The sequence below is a fragment of the Leptonychotes weddellii genome, chromosome 2, assembly GCF_054177405.1.
Source record: "Leptonychotes weddellii isolate Sample4059 chromosome 2, ASM5417740v2, whole genome shotgun sequence".
Classification (NCBI taxonomy): domain Eukaryota; kingdom Metazoa; phylum Chordata; class Mammalia; order Carnivora; family Phocidae; genus Leptonychotes; species Leptonychotes weddellii.
Genome location: NC_138370.1, coordinates 104,345,119 through 104,365,221, shown reverse-complemented (window position 1 = coordinate 104,365,221; position 20,103 = coordinate 104,345,119). Strand labels below are relative to the sequence as shown.

At 47.3% G+C, this 20,103-nt stretch overlaps 1 protein-coding gene across 1 annotated transcript; it reads right to left on the bottom strand.

The window, feature by feature from the left end:
- On the bottom strand, window positions 1–19,843 carry C2H4orf54 (chromosome 2 C4orf54 homolog). The gene is made up of 3 exons (XM_031022987.2): window positions 19,144–19,843; window positions 12,863–18,303; window positions 1–4,743 (listed from the first exon to the last, which is right to left on the bottom strand). Exons 1-2 carry the CDS (start codon window positions 19,215–19,217, stop codon window positions 12,900–12,902), a joined length of 5,478 nt encoding a protein of 1,825 aa, XP_030878847.2. The 5' UTR covers window positions 19,218–19,843; the 3' UTR covers window positions 1–4,743; window positions 12,863–12,899.
- Between the last annotated feature and the right edge of the window lie 260 nt (window positions 19,844–20,103).

The following is a 20,103-nucleotide window of genomic DNA, read 5'->3' as shown; positions in this document are numbered from 1 at the left end:
TTTTCTTCAAAGTTACTTTTACTGGAAAAACAACAACAACAAAACATTTTGTTTTTCAAAAGAGTCAAAATAAAAGACTATTACACAAGATTGCACAATCACTTACGAATGCCGCAGTTAAAGGTAAGTAGGCCAGTCTCACAGAGTCCTTGTCTAAGTAGTTTTCTCCGTCTGCAACATACCGAGAATGTAATTCTCACAGCTGCTGGGCTGATTTCACAGTCCCACTGACCAAGCTCGCTGTGTCTTATAATTGAATCAGACCTTAGGTAGGAACTTTTCCACCAAGACTACTGTCTTGAGAGCAGTTTTAATGTTCACATTCTTTCCATTTACCTCTGGCTTTTTTCATAGGCAGGGGTACAATTTGGCATTACCCAATGTCTTTCTCCATTTACCACCCGATTTCCTTTCCTCTGCTTGGGACATAACTTCCACAGTCTTCACATTCTTTTCCACCACCACTGTCTTTACTCTACAGTAATATGACTTACATGTAAATATAGAAACCTACATCCTCAAAGAGGAAGAAAAAGAAAGGACCACCTGCTAGAACACAGATCCAGGTAGGATAGGTAATTCCAGGGAGCCCCGGCAAGGACTCTGCCATTAACACTAGCTTGTAAAAAGCAATTGTGAACTTAAAAAAAGAAATCAAATTAGATATGGTGTGTGTGTGTGTGTGTGTGTGTGTGTGTTGTTCTGCACCATTTTGAATTAAATAGGAATAAATCTAATAATACGCTCTAGTTGCAACATGAAATGAGAATGTTAACAGCTTACAAACACTGCTGGGAACGCTCAGTTCTCTTCTGAGACATGGGGCATACAAATGAGTCCAATTTGCAGAATCTTCCTCTGGGCCTTGTAGTCACACGTGACACAGATGGATGTGCTTTCTTTCCAGAGAACCAGAGGCTGCAATTCTGATTAGATTCAAGCTCAAGGTACAATTTAGCAAATGCTACATGCTTTATTAATGATTTTATGCACCTGTGAGGTCTACTTAGGACCCAGAAGTTAGGTAAGAATATAGAAACAGTCTCTTGAAAATATAAATCATAGCTATCTGTATATCTTCTTAGAAATTATGAAAAAGCCTAACGAAGTTTATGAATTTGATTTTTATAAATAGCTTTCTAAAACAAGCCTACACATAATTTTTCCCCTCAACAGTACTGATAAAATACAGGGCACCTTCTTCTTTCAAGTATTTGGGTAAAATAGTATACCCTGAGAATTTGGGGTGCAAACCTACACCTTGTAAACTGTAGAATGAAACTCCTGAAGCACCACGTAGGAAAATGTATACCATGATAGTTTTTAAACACAGAGACTATTACTGAATGTGTTTTCTCGTGCACATATATATATACTTATCATGAGATTATAGTCAATCTACTTAAGAATCAATACTGTCCTGCAGTCCAAAGTATTATTTCAGGTAGCATGAGCATTCAATTTGTAGCAAACACAGACTTTCATTTCTATGAAGTATGAAAATAATTAAAATGCATGAAATCTCTTTAAGAGGCAAGAATGATAAACTCAAATCTGAAATTAAGAAATTTGTATCACTAGATAGTTCCTAGTGTTATAGGGATGAATTTGAAATGTGTGCTAACATTTGAGATTTGTCATAAAGCTGTCAAAGTGTAATTTGGTTTAGCTTATTTACTCAGTGGTATATAGAGAGCCACATACATGCAAACGTATAAAGACATATACAGACATCCAGAGAGCCTATATATTAAGTCACGAACTGCATATTTGGGCTTCATTTAATCCTGAGGGCAATTTCAGTGAGTGCTCTTAAGAAAATATATTCTACTGGATTAAAGTTTTCATACCGGTTACAAATGGTTTCAGTTTTCCAGAAACAACTCAAATGGAGCCTATTTCAACCTGACCATTTAACCAACAGGGAGAAGGAGGAAATGGGTCAAGGTTTCTACAGACAATGCCCCTTGGTTCTTCTAGAAAACTGAGTCCTACACTTTAACCTTGAGAGGAAATGGCAAAAACCAGACTCTACAATTCTAGTTCGACTCTAGTCGAATATGAGGCACTATTTTGGAAATGCCACGTGCTTTATCAATGGTTTTGTGTTCATAAAACATAAAAGGGTAGTGCAGTAGCTAAAGGGACAGTGTCAGGGTAATAGTTTTATGGATAAGAAGGCTTCATAGACTCTTATTTTATTCCACTTAACTTTGGTTGAAACAGGAAGGGCACAACCACTTTATTCAAATAGCAAGGCAACCTCAAGAAATAATAAAACACCGAAAATAAGGATTTAGATTTACCGGGTGTCTTTAAAAATGTTCCTCCCGATCACTTGAGGTAGTAAATGGCCAGCAGCATTGGTTTGGTTTTTGTGGTTTGATGAAATAGAGAACCATAAAATTATCAATAAACAATGTGGCATTCATAGAATATTATTTTTAAAGTTACAGTTTTAACCACTTGGACATTTACTACGTCCTTGACAGCTTCTTAGAGGATGTGGCCTGATAGAGCTGACAAGTGAAAAGTTCTCTTTTCTTTCCTAGTTTCTGTACTAGTTTACCTCAATGGGAGAATTTAAGGCTCAGATCTGCTGGTGATAAATAATGATAAATAGCTTATGGGGTCCCCAGGCCCTTGGTAGGTGAGAACTCTACCGCATTGGCTAGGGAAGGAAATGTCTCTCTTTTTGAAGACCTGGCAAGCAGCTGACTACTCAATATGATCACTGATGATCATCACTCAAAAGGATCACGATTAGCCTTTTTTGTAAAAGTCACACATGGTTTTAAAACAGTCTTGTCAACTCTGGTACTATCTCCACCCAAATCCTAGATCTGTTTTGCCAGATGTGTTCAAACACTTGAGAGTTCATGGTGCTGCTTTGAGTACTGCAGGTTGGAGATCTTTGAAATTGATTGTACCTCCTTCATTTAATATTAAGTGACCTTAAACCCAGCCAATCTCTGCAGAAAATGAGGAACGGCTGATGCTGTAAGAGCCCTCCAGTGGTGAAAGATTAAGTCCGTTCTGGGGCGAAGCTGCTGCTGTACCTGGGTGGGAAGACCTCCGTGGCCAAGGACGAAGGCTTTCCTCAATATGGGACAAGGGCATCTCGTCTATACGCAGAGGCTGTTTTATATTTTGTGCTTCATTTCATCGCTCATCAGTGCATTGACTGAATTGTGACCAGAGCTGACTATTTCTGCCTCAACGCTTTTCTTCTACCCGATAGTATTTCTTTTTAGAGCAAAATCCCTTTAAGAAAGGCCCTAAAGGTGAAATCGAGTTATTTTTCCTAAAGGAGTCTGATATGGGAAGCCTAACTACAAAGTAATGGGATTATGTAAATCATACAAAAATCAGTCCCGGGTTTTTACTCCCATCTTCAGTCGTGAATAGCATAAAATGCTGTGGCTTCGAGAAAACATTCTAAGCAGAAACCAAAGACTGATGATCATTAAAATCAAAACAAGGGTCTAAAAGAAATTTACCAGGATGCCTTGTCTTCGAATAAATAAATAGATATGATTCCTTAAAGAAAGTCTGGGAGAACCTTCAAGTTATTCTCTCTCTTTAAAAGTAAGAAATATTCCAATGTGTTCTTTGTTGAATATGTGTTGACATACTTATTAATGATGACAATCTAAATATTTATCTGTTCAATCAAGTCTTCAAGACTCACCATGAACACTCACTAAAATAACCTTCAGAATTGAGTTACAACTGAGGCAGTATAAAAAGTCGCTGAAAGGTTCTGTGATTTGGATTCTCGACATCTCGTAAGCCCATAAGGAGCAAATGATGCAATCCTAGGTCCTTGCTCTCGGTGTGACTGGGGCTGGAGAGAATCAGAACCACTGAATCAGTTTACATTCCACTCTACCGCCCCCAAACAGGCCACTCCTCAGACTCCAAGCAATCCGTGAGAGAGGAGCATGCAACTATGAAGGGAGGGAATCACTGAAGAGGACCAAAACAAGGCTATCCACTCATAACAAAGGTTGGATTCCTAGAGGAAAAGAGACATTTTATACATTTCTGAGACTAAGAACTTAATTTTAGACACAACCACTGCTCTTCAGGACTTCAAGCCATTCTATTTTAAGGCAACAGATAGCGTCATGGTGTTGTACAAATGGGAAAATGAAAACAAAGCCCAAATGTTAAAACCACTAGTTTTCACAATCACATTTGAAATCATGCTAAACCCAATAAAAAGAACGTGTAGAACATAACCAAGGGAATGACTAGGCTTGACTGGTATATGATTCAAAATGCAGACCCATTGTATTTAAAATGGAACATGTGATCCAACTCTGCCATCTAATCTGAGAACCTCTAAGGAGATCTGTGATCCAAATTATTGATTTGCCGGCATGCTTTACAACAGAACCAATCTCATTGTGTCGTATGTTTTGATTGAACTATGAGAACACTGAAGGGATGGTTATGCCTAGTCACAAGTACAGGAGGGAAAGATGAAGCGAAAGCTTATCTTCTGCTATTGAAGTATAAAAAGAAATCATTTTGCAATCATTCACTCAGCTTAGTAACACTAAAATAACACAAACTGTCTTAACAGAGTTGTTCAGGAAAATATAGAAACTTACACACTTGGTTTATAAGAAGCAAAAACTAAGAATAACACATGTAGAGGAAGTTTTTCAGCTGAATTCTTAGTGCTGTTACAACGCAACCTTCCGATTACAGAATCGTCCATCTTCTGTCTTGCTCCTATAAATAAACATAGTCAAAGAGAAGATCATCAGTTCTAAAAGTAAATCTCACTTTTCAAGAAGCAAGAAAAATGTCAAGATATATTTTATTTAACTATTTGGCTAATTTCAACATTACTAAATATGTTTGGCAATGTGTTTCTGACCTTACTTAGACATTATACTGACTTCAAGAAAGTGCCCAGAGTGGAATCTCTCTTTGAAACTTGAATTAAATCCAATCAACTGTTTGAAATGATTTTAGAGTTAAATGTTTAGTTTCACTGAAATCATCCTTAGCAGAGATAAAACAGTGTAATAGATATGTTCCTAAAACATCATGCAGAAATGATATTTAAGCTAAAGAGAAATATTTGAAATTTACCATGAGTTAGTAATATAGTTAAGGGAGTAAATTCTATACTGAGAATTCTTATAAGTGAACGATCACTGCTTAAATTATGTAGAATTTCATACAGTGCATTTTGATTAAACTGAGATACACCGTTTAGAGCCTGTAACTTAGTTAAATCCATTCTACACATTGACAAGTTCAAAATCCTACTGAAAATGAGCCCTTTCTGTCGATCTCTCTCTCTATATAGTATATCTACTAACACTTTGCCTAGAAAAACCATTTTTTTTAACATTTGAGAGTTGATATTTGAATACAATATTATGAAGACAGAAATAGGCTGTCCTACAGGTAATATTTGTTGGGGATTAAGAAGACTATCATGAAAAATAACCTCTGAGAAGTATCAAATAACAGCCATCTAATCAATTATATACAGTCAGAGTAGCTCGGCTAGGGATTTTTTAATCCTGTCATCTAAAAATTGACCTGTGTTAAATATGTAAGAAAAAAAGTCTATAAGGATAATTATGATTATTGGGACACCTGGGTGGCTCAGTTGGTTAAATGTCTGCCTTCGGCTCAGGTCGTGATCCCGGGGTGGTGGGATTGAGTCCCGAGCCCCATGTGGGGCTCCCTGCTCAGTGGGGACCGTGCTTCTCCCTCTCTCTCTGCCCCTCCCCACCATGATGTCTTTTGGGCAGGTGCTCTCTCTCTCAAATAAATAAATAAAATCTTAAAAAAAAAAGAATATTTATGATCTCATGTTTGTTTATCTTATTCTTCTGTATTTTATATTGAGGAATGACCTTCAAGATGAAATGGGCTGTGGTAGGCTTGGAGACTTCTCATTTGCTAAATTTAAATTTTTGAACCTTAGGACATATAAAGCAGCAACAGGAAAAAAAACTATAATTACAAGGGGAGGAGAAGAAAATAGAAGACTAAGAAGAAGAATTTCAGATTCAAGGACCCAAGGATCTGACAAGTCAGGCTGAGTCCCTCATGAGGCAAGATTTTGTGAAGATTCCCTGAGAAGAGGGAGAAGGACACAGGGTGGTCGTAGGGGCAGGGGAGGGGAGGGGGCTTGTGGCCAGTGGTGGAGTGGGGGTGGTAGGCGAACTACAGGATGGTGAGAACAGTCTGAGAAATGAAGGAGATATCTATTTATACAATCTACTGGGATCATTTTCTGGGATCCACAGCCCAGATATTGTCTTTCTATTCTACATTCACAAGACACTGGTTCTGCTTACATTAACTTCCCAGGAATTTTCCTTGAGATTTTGAAAATAATAAAGTTGCTCCAACACCTATTAAGGATAAAATAACAAAACCCACCAGTTTAACCTCTCAGAGGATCATGAAGAAGTCAGTAAAGATGAGAGGGGTGATGACACTGTGTCACCAGGCATTTGGCCTCGATGACTTCCCATGATTATAGGACCAGAACACATGACAGAGTTCGGCAGGGATGCTGGGTTAGATTTTCCCTTGCTCCTCACAGACCTGGGCCCAGACAGAGAGGAAAATCTCTACATGCAGCTGACAAGTGATATCCAGAGTTGTATAACATTCTGGAAGGCCTTGGTCCTAAGGTACCCTGACCCACAGCCAACTGGCCTGCCCCAAGAGATAAGCCAGCTCAAAGGGGACTGCAGGGCTGTGGGCACTGCCTTCAGTTGAAGGAAATATAAAGCAATCCTGGATGCAGGCCCCTAATGCTGGGTACCCTGGAAATCTGCCTGGATAAGGGCCAATTTGCTGCTCTGGTGAGGGCCCCTCAAGGATGACGGGATTCTGAGGCATTTAGGAGGTTCATAGCTGTTTGCTATGTCCTTTGTAATGGTGTTAGAACTCAATCTTCACAACACTCCTGCAAGGTATTTCCATTTTACAGTTGAAGAGACCAAGGCCCAGAAAGGAAAAGTCACTTGTCCAAATACGAGCATTAGAATTTGAGCCAGAGCTGCCTGACATCAAGGGGCCTATACTTGGCCTTTAGTCAAAGCCCCACAGTTCTCCTTCAACTATAATGCATGAACCCATGCTACTCACGGGGACACCCCCTACCCACTTCTCCCCACGTCCCACAACTACCTCCCTATCCCCGCCCATTGGGAGTCACAGCCACCCCTAGAAGTTCTGAACCTGCCTTGAATTCTCTTTGAGGCATAAGATGTTCGAATACCTAAGGACGGCTAACATGGAGACTCAGTATCTGCTAGACCTTGCCAGATTCGGGGTCAATTTGTTACCTGATTCTGCTAGACCTTGCCAGATTCGGAGTCAATTTGTTACCTGATTCTCTTCCCCCTTTTCCCAGGGAAGGGAAGAGGGACAGTTCGCCACAAGAAACTGAGAGCTGGAGGCCAGAGAGCAAAAGAAGTGGGCATACAGGGTTCACCCGGGAGGGTGTGGGCCACAGAGCTCGAAGGGCCTGGGCTGCCGCTGATCTGTTCAGCTGGGACAAGTTATTTTTTCACGGGTCAAGCAGGAATTAGAAATAGTACGTTTTACTTTAAGAATCAAATGGCATGATATCAAGTCTTGATATATAATAAATGATTAATACCCAGTAGCTATTACTTTTCATTTATTATTAATTTTATAGGCAGTAGAGAAGAAAATATAAAGGCAATCCAATTGCGGAGAAAGGCACAAAAGCATAAGCCGGAAGGAAGCTACAATCCAAGGAAGGAAAAAGGGAGAAAAGGCGAAAAAGACATTAGGAAGATAATAAAAGAGCAGCTATAGATAATAACTGAGAGAGAAAGCCACAGCTAAGTGAGGGGAAAAACAGAAATAAACTGATTCAGGAATGTAATTCTAGAATGCACTACAGAGGAAGCATCACGCTTGCACCTGCAGCCCTTCCCTCCACCTGGCCTGCACGAAGCCACGGGGAGTCCAGTGAGGCAGCCAGGCAGGGGGCACCTGTCCCTTGGGCCGTCCAGTGGGTGATGAAAACAAACGCACGCAGGAAAAGGTGAGCAGAGGGGAAGAAGCAAGGCGGAGCCTCACACTAAAGCAACGGAAAGTGAATGGGAAAACAGAGACCGTAAAAGAGAATGAAATCACCAAACAAAAAAGCAAAAAAACAGTAAAAATTAAATTCTCAAACCAATGGTCAGGGAAGACAGGGATGGGGAGTGAACGGGTGGGACACACAACCAGGAAGAAGGGCCACCAAAGCAGAGCGGCCTTAGAGAGAAAAAGAGGAGGTGAAATGAAGAGCAGGAAAGAAGCCAGCTGGGAAGAGATTCTGGCAGAGGATAATTCGGGTTTCGAGTCCCAACTCTGTCCTCAGGGAAAAACTGTGACCTAAAAAGCGTCACTTAACCTCTCTGAGCCCCAAGTTCCTCCTGCAATTTTATTTTATGTTTTATTTTTTTTTATTTAAATTCAATTAGCCAGCATACAGTACATCATTACTTTTTGATGTAGTGTTCAGTGATTCATCAGTTGCCTATAATACCCAGTGCTCATGGTGTCACTAATGCCCATCCCCCGGTTACCCTATCCCCCCACCCCCTCCCTTCCTGCAATTGGAACGCAAGGGACAGGGTTTGATGATCCGAGGAGCCCTGGAGGGCTGCCCCTGCTCCCAGCCCGACTCTCTTTCCACTTCAGCTGCTGCTGTGTGGGGCTCCGTTGAGGGGGTGGAAAGAACCTGGAAGAAGCGATGAGGAAAGAGAGACCAACGTGTAGGAGCAACATAAAGCACACTCAGAAATGGAAAGACAAATGGATCAAGTCTTACAGGGAAAAAGACCAGACATTCAATGAAAAAAAAACAATCGCGTGACCTGCCATGGCGCAGGCGTGGTGCCCGTTAAAGTTTTCTTTTGGGGCGCCTGGGTGGCTCAGTCGGTTGGGCGGCTGACTTTGGCTTGGGTCATTGGGGAGCCTCTTCCTCCCTCTCCCTCTGCCCCTCCCCCTGCTAGTGTGCTCTCTCTCTCAAATAAACAAATAAAATTTAAAAAAAAGTTTTCTTTTGTTATTATTACATATTTATTTTATCTTTATGTCCCCGCAAATGGCATTTGTGATCAAGTCTCAGTGAACGTTTTAAAACAAAAATACGGAATTGAAGTGGGAGGGCCAGAAAAAGCATGTTGGGGAAGGAAAAATACAGCTACGTGTGTCGAATGACAAAAAACTCAACCAAAAATAATCCCATCAGAAAAGGCATCAAAGACCCTGCGGAAAAGGGACTTTCAACCCAAAAGTCAACAAACGATAAACTGGTGTGCCTGGCACACTGGCATGTCGCGCCCGGGGTCCCATTGTGACTACCAGTCGCTGGGTCACCGGCTGTGAACTGCCCTATCCATTGACCGCAATGTGTGACATCGTTACTAAGGAAGGATAAAGCAAATAATATTGCTAATTATCTTCTTAGCTGGGCTGTGACCTGGCAAAGTTTGGGGAGTGCCACCACCTGGACCACAGGAAGGCGAGAAGCAGCAAGACCCACCTGTGAAAGCTGAACCAAAGGAAATTCATAACCTAATCATCAGAGAGAGAGCACGGCAGCTGGTTATGCTCAGATATACACGGCAGCGAGAAAGCAAAGCTCCCTGTTACAATGTGCAGCTAAAAATAGACGATGAAATACTTATTATTTGAGCTGGAAGCAATCTTTTTTTTCTTTTTTAAATGTTTTATTTATTTATTCATGAGAGTCAGAGAGAGAGAGGGAGAGGCAGAGGCAGAGGGAGAAGCAGTCTCCCCACCTAGCAGGGAGCCCGATGCGGGACTTGATCCAGGACCCTGGGATCATGACCTGAGCCGAAGGCAGACGCTTAACCATCTGAGCCACCCAGGCGCCCAAGCTGGAAGCAATCTTAAAGGTTAAGACAGGACTTGAATCTTGGTCTCGCAGTTCTGCGTGTAGGGGTCTGTGTCCTCCTGCTGGCGTGTGGGCTCTTGGCCTGGGGACCATACTGGGTCACCCGTGGGTTAACAGCCCCACCTCAGAGTACACCGTGGCTGGTGGAGTGTAAACATGTAATCCATGTTCTTTGGATGAATGAGGGAATGAGCGCATTTCGTTCAAACATTCATTCACACAAATGTGCGGAGAGGCACAGAGGAGAGCCCCATTGTGCTGGCTGTCAGTACAGAGCTCATTATGCTCTCTGCCATCCTTCCTTTGCTCCAGGCCTCCTACCAAGGAGTGCACAGTGTGGCTGGGGGGCCAAGAGCCCCTTCTGCAGGTCCTGGCTTATCTCATTCCCTGGGGATTGTGGCAAAGCCATTCCAGTCTAAGCCCTAGTTTTCTTCTCTGTGAAATGTTGTGATTGGATCAAATCACTGGTGTGACTTCTTAGTTGAAAGGGGCACCTAAACTCCTACCCTACCTCAAGGGAGATCTCTGAAGTCAGTCTGGTTTTCAAAGGAAATCTTCAACAGAAACCAGTTTCCAAGACTTCTCACCCTGACCATCCATGCGAGCATCCGTTGATCATGAGTGTGTACAGCGTAATTTTTTTTACATATTGGAACAATGTTTACAATATTTTGCACACAAGAGAAAGAACTGCACACTTTTTTTTTTATGTATCTGACTTTCTTTGGAAAGCGGCATAGAACTCTCAGGAAGGTGAGTTTTGAAGGATTTTGGTTAGTTATCTGAGTTTGGATAGTAGATTTTTGCCTGTATATAAAATGCTAATCGTTAGTTCCTGACTAGTCTTCTTCAATTGAGAAGCCAGCTTTTGTACTTCTATCTTTAGAGCTGCGAACTAAAATAAAAGACTGTGCTTTCAAAGGGGAAAACTTTAAAAAAATTACTGTTCAAATCTCGAACACTCAAAATCCGGGTTTATATTTGTGTCTGATGGCAACAACGCCATGCCTAATCTCTCCAGACTCAGCAGACAGGAGAAAAGCCCAAAGCAGCTGCTAGCGGGACAGCATACAAGTGTGTGCCCGGTTGCTCCCTCCCCTGTGCCCTGTCCTCTCTTCCCCTTGCTTCTGCACCTCCATGGCTCACACAAAGGCCTCCCGGGATTAGCTGCCCCAAAATAGCTTTAGGTAAACATACCACCTGTCCGGATGATTACAATATTTTTGTCTAGAGGCTACTCTTTTCTCTCTGCAAAACTAAGTGTCCAATTCTGAGCCTCTTCCATATGCATATTGGTTTTTTTACATTGAATAAAAGATGCATTGTTTACCTTTAATCCCCACACCCCCTCTTTGTGATTGTCATACACCGCAGGTTGCAAACTTTTAGAGAGGAAGAATTCAAATTATCTATTTCTAGAGTGCAAGGAAAATGAGGCTTGGGCTCTCATCTGAATTTTTAGAGCAAGACCCAAGGATTTTTGAACGGTGGCCTAATGTCTAGAAGTCTAACAAACATAATACATAGTAACAGTCCCTGAATTTGGAAAAGGTTTTATACCTTGCAATATACTCTGATGTCATCTGACATTCAGATAAATTTTGAGGAGTAGATATTATTGACACGAGTGTCACGAGTGCTAGAGAGTTTGCATGCCCAAGAACACACAGCTGGTAAGAAGACCAAGCTGTGACTCTAATTCACTGATCCCACTTCTTAATCTAAGGCTCTTTCATTGCACAAAGAAACAATATTCTTCTGTTCCTTTTAGTTCAGAAAGGAACTCCATCTCCCTTCTTGATTCAGTACGATCTTACGGAAAAGTGAAAGTCCTAGAAGCATATATGATGCCAACACATCCTCATCTGAAAAGAACAGGAAAATGAGGGGGCAGATTTGTCCCCACACTGCTGACACCTTTGTGCTCCTATCTGAAGGCTGCCCATGTCTTATGTGTTTGACCTGAAGTGTCCTGGGTCAGACAAGCCAAATTCACTTCTCCTGTCATGTTCCATGGATGTATTTACATCAAGGATTCCAGTTTGTGAATGTGGATTAATTCGGGTGTTAGGAATCTACTTTATCTGATTTCTTTTAAAGGGGGACAAGTGGAGGTTGATTATTTTCTGAAGGGAGAGAATGCAGAGATGAAAAGGAGCGTCTTACAGGGATTAGCAGCCCAGCATAGTGGATTCAGTCTGATCAGACTGGATCAAACCCAGCAGCCCATCCAAGGAACCACAGCAGCTGGAGGATCTCCCCCTTTTCATGGAGGTCAAGTGTGTGTGTGTGTGCGAGATATATTGAAGACCTTGAACTCGCCCTAGGAGAGAGTACTCTAAGTGTCTGGAAACAAAAATAAGAGCTTAAAATATACAGTCCCTTCGTAGAAGAAATGTCAAGAGAAAGAAGATGTGGTGGAGGAAGAGAAGTCTTTCTACAGATTTTAGAAAACCTCCGAACAAGAAAATGTCAGTGTGATTTTCCCTCCTTGTGAGGAGCAACTAGATTAACGGTGTTCCCTGTGATCTCTCAGGATATCCGTGCCTTCTGTCACTGGGGCTGCTGGGAATAGAGTGAAGCTCACTCCGCAAAATCCAGACCAGGTTTTCCTTTCTTTCCCCGGCCAACCTTCACCAAAGGCTAGCCTGACAGATCTAAGGTTCACTTCCCTCCTACTCACCGGTGGGAAAAATACTGGGGCAGTTTGAAAAGGTCAATGGGGGAAAGGCTGGCTGCGGGGTTTGAGGTGTGGGAAGAAGAGGAAACTTGGTAAGAAAACTAGCTCCTTAATCATTTGGATGCGGTTTTGTTCTGTTCTCCCAACATGCCCCTTTTGACAGACAGCCTCCCCTGCCACTTCAAACACAAAACAATAGGATTGCTCTTAATCCCTGAAAACTGATTATCAAAGTAACATTCACTCACCAGCAGCTACTCCGTTCTGCTTTCTGGGGACTGCTCATCATCTGTGTTCTACCACAAAGCTCATGGTAGTGCCATCAAAGGAAGGGGGGGCAATGATCCTCGGCCCCAGCGGTTGCGAAGTGATGCTGATGACAGGCTTGCCGTGCAGCTGGGCAAAGCCTTTGGCCCCCATGAGCTGGGATGTGGCTGCTGGGGCCGAGGAGGAAGAGGAAGCAGGAGACTGACCAGAGGCCATGAAGTACGGGGCCTCAGTGAATGTGGCAGCTGCCTCTTTGCTGTGGGGCTCCGCTGCCACGGAGGAGAGCTCGCTACCCCCTGGAGTGTGAGCAATTGGCGTGGGCTGCAGGGCATTGGTGGGCAGCACCGTGGGCAGAAACCCAGGGTAGATCATGTAGGTGGGTCCATAGGCCCCAGGACTCAGGGCCAAAGGAGGCACAGGGAGGGACATGGGAGCCACAGCCTGCTGCTGGGAGGTCATGGGCACATCCACATACTGCCCCGTCTCAGGGTCAAACAGTCTTCGGGTCATGGGCTGTACTGGTGTGTCCACCAGATAGTACTGGCCAGTCGTCACATCCAGGAGCATCTTGCGCTGGGTCTGCTGGGGCTGTGGCTGCTGGAACGGGTCTGCGGGGACTGAAGCTGGGCCTGCAGGTGCTGGGGCAGGCATGCTGGGTGGGGAGAAGCACAGGACCTGGGGCTGGGCTCCTTGCAGGGTGAAGGGCAGCGGTGGCTGGTGGTAGATGGCAGTGGGGAGATGCTCGGGGCTCTGTGGCCCTGTGGGGGGGGCTACTGTCTCCCTGGGGTTCTCGGGTTTGGTGCGCCAAGCTGGCCGGCTGCTTCCACTGACCTGAGAGCCTTTGGGACTACTGGGGACTTGGCTGCGGGCGCTCAGGGGGGGCAAGCTGCAGAGAGTGGCCGCTGAGGAGGCTGGGGGCCCCTCCCTCCCGGCCCCGGGCCTGCCTGTTAGCTCTCCGGCCGTAGAGCTTCCTTTGAGGGGGATGGACAGGTAATTCTCACAGTCGCTATGGTTCTTTTCCAAACTGCTGCCATTTTTCCTATTGGTCACCTCATCAGGAGGTGCCCGCGCGGCCGGAGAGATCTTGAGGGGCCGGAGTCCCTGGGATTTGATGCCCTTTGCTGCTGAAGGACTCTCTGGAGAAGGCTCTTGGGGGAACTTGCCAGCGACACCCCCAGTTTTCTGGGTGCTGCTGGCATTCACCGTGAACACGTTTCGGTTGCTGGGGAGTGGTGGGAGGGGCTGCAGGGCCTGGGTTCTCTCCACATCCTTGTGGGCCGGGGGGATGTAGAGGGATCGCGGCCTTTCCCTGGCCAGGTTCTCGAAGGCGGCTGCCCGGGCAGACACACTCTCAGTGCCAGGGTTGGAGTTTCTCCGCTGCAGACGCTCCGCAGGGCCCCCACGCAGCACCACGCCGCCTTTGTTTCCGGTGCCCCGCTCCGCCGGCTCACCCAGTCGTTTGGCCAGCTTGTCTGGATCCCCCTCTGCGCCCGCAGCCCCTTCCCTCTCCTCGCTGGCAATGAGCGACAGGACATGGCTGTCCATCATCACGGGCAAAGGGTCGCTTTTGCGCTTCCACTCCTTCCTGTTGAAGCTGTACAGCTCCTCCATGGACCTCACGGCGGCCGTCAGCTTCTCCAGGGCATTCCGAGAGGGCTTTGGGGCTTTCCCTTCCTCCTTGACCTCCTCCTCCTTGGCCTTCTCTGGGGTCTTCTGAGCAGAAGCCTTAGAGACGATCTTGAGCACAGGCAGGTAAGAGCCCTGCTCGGGCTTATTGGGGGCAATGGTGGCCACGGGCAGCCTGCCAGATGCCCTATGAACCAAGACGGTCCCTTCTGGAGAGGACGAATTCAAGAACCGGCCGCCGCCACCTTTGCCTACGTTCTCCCTCGGCTCCCGGTCCGTGCTACCTTCCCTTGGGTTCACCACCGCCTGGCATGTAATCACTATGGGGGAAAGGGATCTGGATCCGCCCCCTGCAGCAGCCAGCTGCCTGGGCTTGGGCCCGGTCAGCCCCTGCTCTGGGGTAACACTGCCCTTGTCACTGCTGTCCCCTGACCCTTTGATTAGTTTCCTGACATCTCTCACCTGGTGGAGGGGGCCTTGGGCCTTGGACTTGTCTCTGACGTCTCTCACCTGGAACTGGGGCACTTTTTCCAGGTTGTCTCCCCGGAAGAGCTTCTGCTGCGCCCTGCCATTGTCCTCAACGGTCTTGAAGAGGTTAGGGGCGCTGCCGCTGGCCAACTGGGGCGTGAGCAATTTGGCAATATTGAAGTCCGAGCTTGGCTGTTGCACACTCCCCAGCCGGATCTTGATTTCGGGAGCCTTGGGCCGGATCACTGCCGTGGAGGTGGCTTGGGCGGCAGGGTACTTGGTGGCCTGCTTCCCTGGCTGCTTGTCCTTGGGCGTCTGCTGGATGTTGGGGACAAAGAGGCGCGACATGATGGTGGACTTGCTGGCAGAGATCTCTCCAAGATCAGCTCTCCAGTCGCCCCCTTTGGGAAGCTTCAGCTTCCCAATGGGGGCCTTTTCTTCCCGCTTCTCGGCCTCCTTCTCCTTCCAGGAGCGGAATGCACTGTTCTGACTCCGCAGGAAGATGCCTTTGACAGTCTCCGATGCGCTCTTTTTAATTTCACAGACTTCTTCAGTGTGTCCGTCCGCGAAATTTCGGCCGGAGACTGCATTGCTCTCCCGAGGAGCACTGGCTTTGAAAATTGGCGATTTGGACTCGGCCGTCGAGCCCTCCGCACCTGCATCGGACACGCTGACCACCGTGTACTCAGAGCCGGCCTCGGAGTGGCGAGAACTCTGCCTCTGCAGGCCCCTCTCCCGTTGCTTCTCCCCCCTGGCGGGACCCTCTGTCTCCTTGGAGGTGCTGGAGAGGTTACGGTGGGATGTGTCAGTGACTTCTCCCCTCTCCATTTTGAACTCATGTTCCCGCTGCATCTTCTTGGAGATGACATTTTTGAGCAGACTGGAAGCAAACTTGGACTTCTTCTGGGGGCCGTCGGCGCGGGAGGCAGGCTTGCTGCTCTCAGAGGCCTCCGAGCCGTCGTCCGTGTACACCGACCCGGGGCCCTTGCTGGAGCCTTTGGTGGTTCTGCAGGGCCCAGTGGCTGAGCTGGCTTTGCTCTCGCTGCGAGAATTCAGGGGCTCGAGAAGGGTGACCACGCGGGAGCCCGTCTGGACCTGCTTCTGGAAACACAGAGGTGTCTCCACGTGTTTGATTTCCCCCTCGACTTTGCTGACCACGAACTCCAAGGCTTTGGTCTGGGACTTCTTGGCCTGGATGTAGAGCTGGTCTGCGGTCGTCCTGGCCCCGCGGCCCTTCCTCAGACCTGCGGCCACAGAGGCCGCGCTGCTCCTGAGGAGGCTCTGCTCCACCCTGGCTCCAACACCTCCACATTTTAAATCCAGGAAGGTCGACCACCGCCCAAAGCCGACTTCGGAGAGTGTGGAGGACTCCCGGGAGCTGATGTTCAGGGCCTCGAAGTAGGGGTAGGCCAGGCTCCGGAAGGCCCGGGAGGTCAGGTTCCGCACCTCCTTGTCCGCATCGTCCAGTTCACTCACGGCACTGGAGGCTCCGCTGGAGTAGTCCGCCACCTCCTTCGGCCGGATGGCCCCGCACCGGGTTTGCAGGTGAGCAGGGACAGCAATGAATTTCTTTGCATGGTCCTGAGCCACGGCTGCAGCCGGGTCTTGCTTCCGTGAACTTGAATTGTGTTCAGCAGCTGTAGAGACGCGGAGGCTCATGTCGCCTTCATGCTTGGCAGCATAAATAATGTTTTGCTTTTCACGCACGTTGCTAGGCTCATTTATAGCCCGGGAAGTCGGTTTGATTGATAGGAGGATCTGGCTTGCTGCACTCCCACAGCTGCTGGCCGCATCGGCTGCTGCCCCTGAAGCTGCGTCCGGGGGCTCGGGCAAGGGCTCACTCAGGGTGGCGGTGCCAGGCCCAGTGGGTGGGGGAGTGGGGTCACTGTCAGAGGGGCCACTGCCCACTTCCGTGCTGCTGGTGTGGCGACCACCGCTGTCTGCGCTGGGGCGCGCCGGGTCACTGCTGGTGGGGCTTGGAGTCTGGGTGGCGTGGGTGCTGGGAGTGGTGCTGAGGTAGCAGCTGTTGTCGTCGTCCTCTTCGGTCGGGGTGGTGACGTCCCCAGGGGTCTCGTCGCTGCCACCAAAGGAAGCGTAGTCCACGAATGAGTAGATCACGTTGTTGTCCTCGAAATCCCAGCGGGAGGCCAGTCCCACATCAAAATCCATGTCCTGCTCCACCTCACTCAGCTGGATCTCGTGGGTGGTGATGTAGTGAGCCTCCTCATTTTTGGGGGGGTCCCTGCTGCACTGAGACTTGGCAATAATGTCCCTGCACTCAGTTCCATCTCCCCCTCCTCCTCCCCCCCCTCCTCCTTCTCCCCCCTTGGGCTGGTGGCTCACTGTGCTCTGGCCACTGTCACTCTCAAAGCCTAAAGACGAAGACGAGGTGGCCAGAGCCCCTGCTGATGTGGTGGTATCATCCATCTTGGAAAGGCCACCTTCTTCTGCTTTGTCCGCTGGGGAGGAGGTCGAGGAGGAGGAAGATGAGAAGTTGCTGCCCTCATCAGTGCGGGAGAGCTGGGATCTGGAGAGTTCCGAGGCAGCAAGATTCTTCTGGGCGGTCAGAGCCTCGCTCTCTTGACCTCCGGGCTTCTCTTGGGCTTCCTCCTTGGGACTCCTGGGGGCCCTCTGCTCCTCCGGGCGGTGCTGCAGGGCGAGTCTCCTGGTGCGGGGACTCTCCCCTGGGGCTGCAGCCGAAGCACACATCTCCACATATTTCGCCTCTCGCCGGGAGGAGGCCGGTGGCCCCGGCAGCCGCTGCAGCTGCTGCTTCAGCTCCTGGTTATCTTGAGCTCCGCTCCCCGGGTCGCCCACCTCCCGCAGTCTGGCCTGCAGACTCAGCTCCCGGGGGGCGGCTTCCATCCTGAGCCCGAGCCCAAGTTGCAGCGACAGGAGGAGACAGTGGTGAGCGGCGCCGCGGCTGGCCCGGCTCCCTCCCTGGCCCTGGAGGGGCTGCAGAGTGGCCCTAAGCAGGGCCCCACGTGCCTGGCCCGGGCCCAAGGCTGGAGGCACCACTGAGGTTGCTGCCACCCCCTCCCGGTTCTTCAGCCCCTGTGGCGGGGCCGGGACAAGCCCGAGGGAGGAGGGAAGGCTCCCGGCAGGGGTGGCAGGGGTGGTCTGGGGCCCAGGGGCTGCTGCTCCGGCCGAGACTGTGGCCACCTTCCCGTGGCTGAGCTGTTCTGTCCAGTTGTTTGCCTGCCACCGCCTGCGGCCATGAGTCTGAATGCCATCGGCCACGGAAGGAGCAGCATCTGTAGGTCGACCCAGGGACTTCCAGAAATGAAAGGAAAGCATGTGCTGTTTCTTGTGAAGCCTTGTCCCTTTCCTGGATGGGGCGAGAGTGGGTCACGTCATTCCAGAAATATTTTTAGTGTCTATTCCCTAGTCATACCGAAACCACACTTGAGGGCAGAGAGAAGAGGCGCTGAGATGACAAGAGAAGGTTGAGGGTGGAGGGGGCCATGTGGGTTCTCACTGGAACCAGCCACATGCTCTATGTAATCTAGTACAGAGATGTCTAGCAGGCGTGAAAGGATTCTTTACCCACTGCCATCTTTCACTCCCAAGTCTGATTAAATGGGTTCTTCCCCTTGTTCTTACATAAAATCCAAATTCTGCGTTGCATTCCAAACGAATTCAGGACGATCCAGAAAGATTTCATACTCTCTTCTAGACATATGGTAGGCTTTCTGCTTGCCTCAAAATCTATGCATTTTCTTTTTCTTTCATCTCAAATCAGATGAGTTCTGGTAATAAAACTTTTCATAGGAATAAAATATTCCATCCCTCTTTCTCCGAAGTTACACTCTATAAAACATAATCTGTTTGTTTCAAAATCGAAACCCTTCTAGAATCCTTACCATGTTGACATGAAGTATTAAAAGGGCAATTTTCAAAGACTTAAGACATAACACTTTAAATATGCTTTGACATATAGTCACTAAAAAGGAGCACATGGGGTCAAAAATGAACACTACTTCAAATCCCTACAGTAGCCAATAGATCTCAAAAAAAAATGCCTTAAACTTCTAAAACCGTGGCAAGACAATAAACCTTCAATTAAATATAGCCTGGGCTGCAGCCTCATGATTCGTTTTCGCTGGCTGAATTCCAGACCTGCAGGGTGTGGCGTCAAAAGGCACAAAAGAACAACGAATACACTTACCCTTCATGAGTACAGTGTGGCTTGGAGGGAGGTTCAGAGAGGAAATGTGACCCGTTGGCATGCCCCACGGACATGAAGCCAAAGTCCTAGTTCACTGGCTCTGAGTTACATCCATTTCAGATAATTCAGTAGTTGTGCAAGGGAATTTGCCAAGCACCCCAATGATGGAGGTTCTCTGCTGGCCACCCTCAGAACAGATCCTTGGGTGCTATCAGTGGAGAACCACGACTCTTGGTTTTGGTGAGATCTGGCCCTCATCACCTGCCAGGCCTAATTTCACCACTATACATAGGCTATGTGTCACTTATGCCGATTGAATAAAGCGCTATTTTAAACATCCACATTTGTGGGGAACAAAAATAACATCATCACCCATCCCCTTCCAACATGAATGCCACCCCCGCACAGAAAAATGTTCCTTCCTCTGGATAGGCGTGGGGGTAGGTATGGAGTGGGAGCCCCTACCAACCGAAGCACTCACCTTCCCATACTCGAAATACGGAGACCACAGCCCTGCCAGTCTCCCCATGACAATTTGCTTCTGCCCACATCATTGCCATTATAAACACGACATAAGGAAAGACTGGAAATACCAAGTACCATAGTGTGGATATAAGCCAGAGCGCAAGGTAGAGAATAAAAGAGAAAAGGAAACAGAAAGAAACAGATAGAGGGAGAGGAAGGGAATGAAAGAACAAGAAGAGAAGAGAGAATTTGCTAAATTTGCAAACAACTTTTTTGATTATGGGGAACCAGACCTAATTGCACAAAGTCCTCGATTTTTAATGATAATAAAAATTTAAAAGTGATAATCACAGCTAAGAGTTATATAGCGCTTCCTGTGTGTGAGGCACAATTTGAAGCACTTTTAAATGTGAATGTATTAATTTATGTAATCCTCATAACAACCTGATGGGTGAGGTATACTTTTTATAGATAGGAAAGCTGAGGCACAGAGAT